The sequence below is a fragment of the Hordeum vulgare genome, chromosome 4H (assembly GCF_904849725.1).
Source record: "Hordeum vulgare subsp. vulgare chromosome 4H, MorexV3_pseudomolecules_assembly, whole genome shotgun sequence".
NCBI classification, from domain to species: Eukaryota; Viridiplantae; Streptophyta; class Magnoliopsida; order Poales; family Poaceae; genus Hordeum; species Hordeum vulgare.
In genome coordinates this window covers 569,551,541-569,553,079 of record NC_058521.1, presented here as the reverse complement: position 1 = coordinate 569,553,079, position 1,539 = coordinate 569,551,541, and the positions used below count along the sequence as shown (strand labels likewise).

The 1,539-nt window shown below is 60.5% G+C and overlaps 1 protein-coding gene across 1 annotated transcript; it reads right to left on the bottom strand.

Moving 5' to 3' along the window:
• Positions 1-352: 352 nt before the first annotated feature.
• On the bottom strand, positions 353-1,331 carry LOC123449617 (protein TIFY 11b-like). Its single transcript, XM_045126898.1, has one exon. The coding sequence runs from the start codon at positions 1,125-1,127 to the stop codon at positions 573-575; it is 555 nt and encodes a 184-aa protein (XP_044982833.1). The 5' UTR covers positions 1,128-1,331; the 3' UTR covers positions 353-572.
• Between the last annotated feature and the right edge of the window lie 208 nt (positions 1,332-1,539).

The window sequence follows — 1,539 nt, the reverse complement described above, 5'->3', positions numbered from 1 at the left end:
CTTTTGTTTATTATATATATCCGGAACGCCATGAACGTGCTGCATCTCGTTGGATTAGATTACACCAGAGGAAAAGGCAATGACGCGTAGGGAGTAGTACGCATGTCCAAGTCTCCCACCGCAACCCCCGTCCCTTTTGACAAGTTGCGCTCCCCGCCCCCCTTTTGACCGTTTCCCACCCACCCTTCCCTTCCCTTCCCTTCCCCTCCCCTCCCCTCCCCTCCGCCATGAACTCCTGCTTGCCAAACTTGGGATCAGAGATTTCTTTCACATTTCGGTTCATGGCATAACGATACGATGATCGTCACAAGTTCATAACGTATGAATCGTGATGCCGAACATGGAGGGAATGTCGTTTGAAGCGATTGTCTTTAATCTTTATTGCAAGTTATTAATCGAAAAGAATCGTCAACCAAGCAAACAAAAAAGGCTTACTGCTATGATCTCAATCTTCCTTTCTTTCTTCCTTTACCTACTATCGAATTTTTATCCAAAGAATTACATTAAAAGGCGCTCTACAAACGATCTCTTGGGGCGAGCAAGCCGTCTTGCTCCGCCCGAGGGACCCGGGATCAGAGGGCGAAGGCGCCGTCGGCGCTGGCCAGCCCGAGCCACGAGGACGACGACGACGCCGACGCCGACGCCGACTTCTCCTCCGAGTCCTTGTTGGCCGGCGCGGGGCGGGCGTAGGGCGCGCGCGCGCCGAGGCGGTCCTTGCGCTTCTCGAAGAACCTCTGCAGCGACGCCTTGCGCATGATGGGCAGGTCCGCGAGCGCCGGCGCCGTGGCCGGGGCGGGGGCGACCGCCGCGCGCTCGACGCCGGCGGTGGCGGCCATGCGCATGACCTCGGCCGCCTTGTCAGCCGGGAAGTCCTCGAAGACGACCACCCTGCCGCCGTAGAAGATGGTCAGCGGGGTCGCCGTGGCCGTGGCGGGACCGGCCTCCTCAGCGGCGGCGGCCGCCGCCGCGTGTTCGACGTCGGCGCCGGGCATGAGGCTGAGCGTGGTGGCGGGCGGCGGGGCGCGCGGGGCGGCGGCGGACGACATCTTCTGCTCCGCCTTGACGTACTGGCTGAGCACGCCGCACGCCAGCGCGAACCTCCTGCTCTTGCTCTCCATCGCTGCCATGGCAAACAGCACTTGTCGCTACGCACTGCTCCTCGTTGACGATGGTGGAGTTGCGGTGGTGTGGCTGTGGTGGCTCTGTGAACGGATGGCTGCGGGGTGTGGGATGTGAGGTCTGGCGGGGGGAGGGCGGTTATATAGGGGGGTGGGTGGTCTCGGCGGAAGGGAGGGAGAAGCACGCAGGGTCGCGTCCATGGCCTCTCTCTGGGCTTTTTTAAAAAAAAAAAAAGAGATTAGGCGAGGGAAGGAGGGGAGACGTGGTGGTGGTGGTGGTGGTGCGGGGCACGAAGAACACGTGAAGATTGAGGCGGGGGGTGGTGGTGGGGTGATGGCGACGGATGCGTATTCGGTGGGAGAGTTGAGTTGCGACCGCTTTTCCTTTCCTTCTCTCTCTCGATCTGTCTCCGTGTCTCTT

What these genes read in the sequence shown, in the direction of transcription:
- LOC123449617 (XM_045126898.1), bottom strand. Translation starts at nt 1,127, where the DNA reads ATGGCAGCGATGGAGAGCAAGAGCAGGAGGTTCGCGCTGGCGTGCGGC.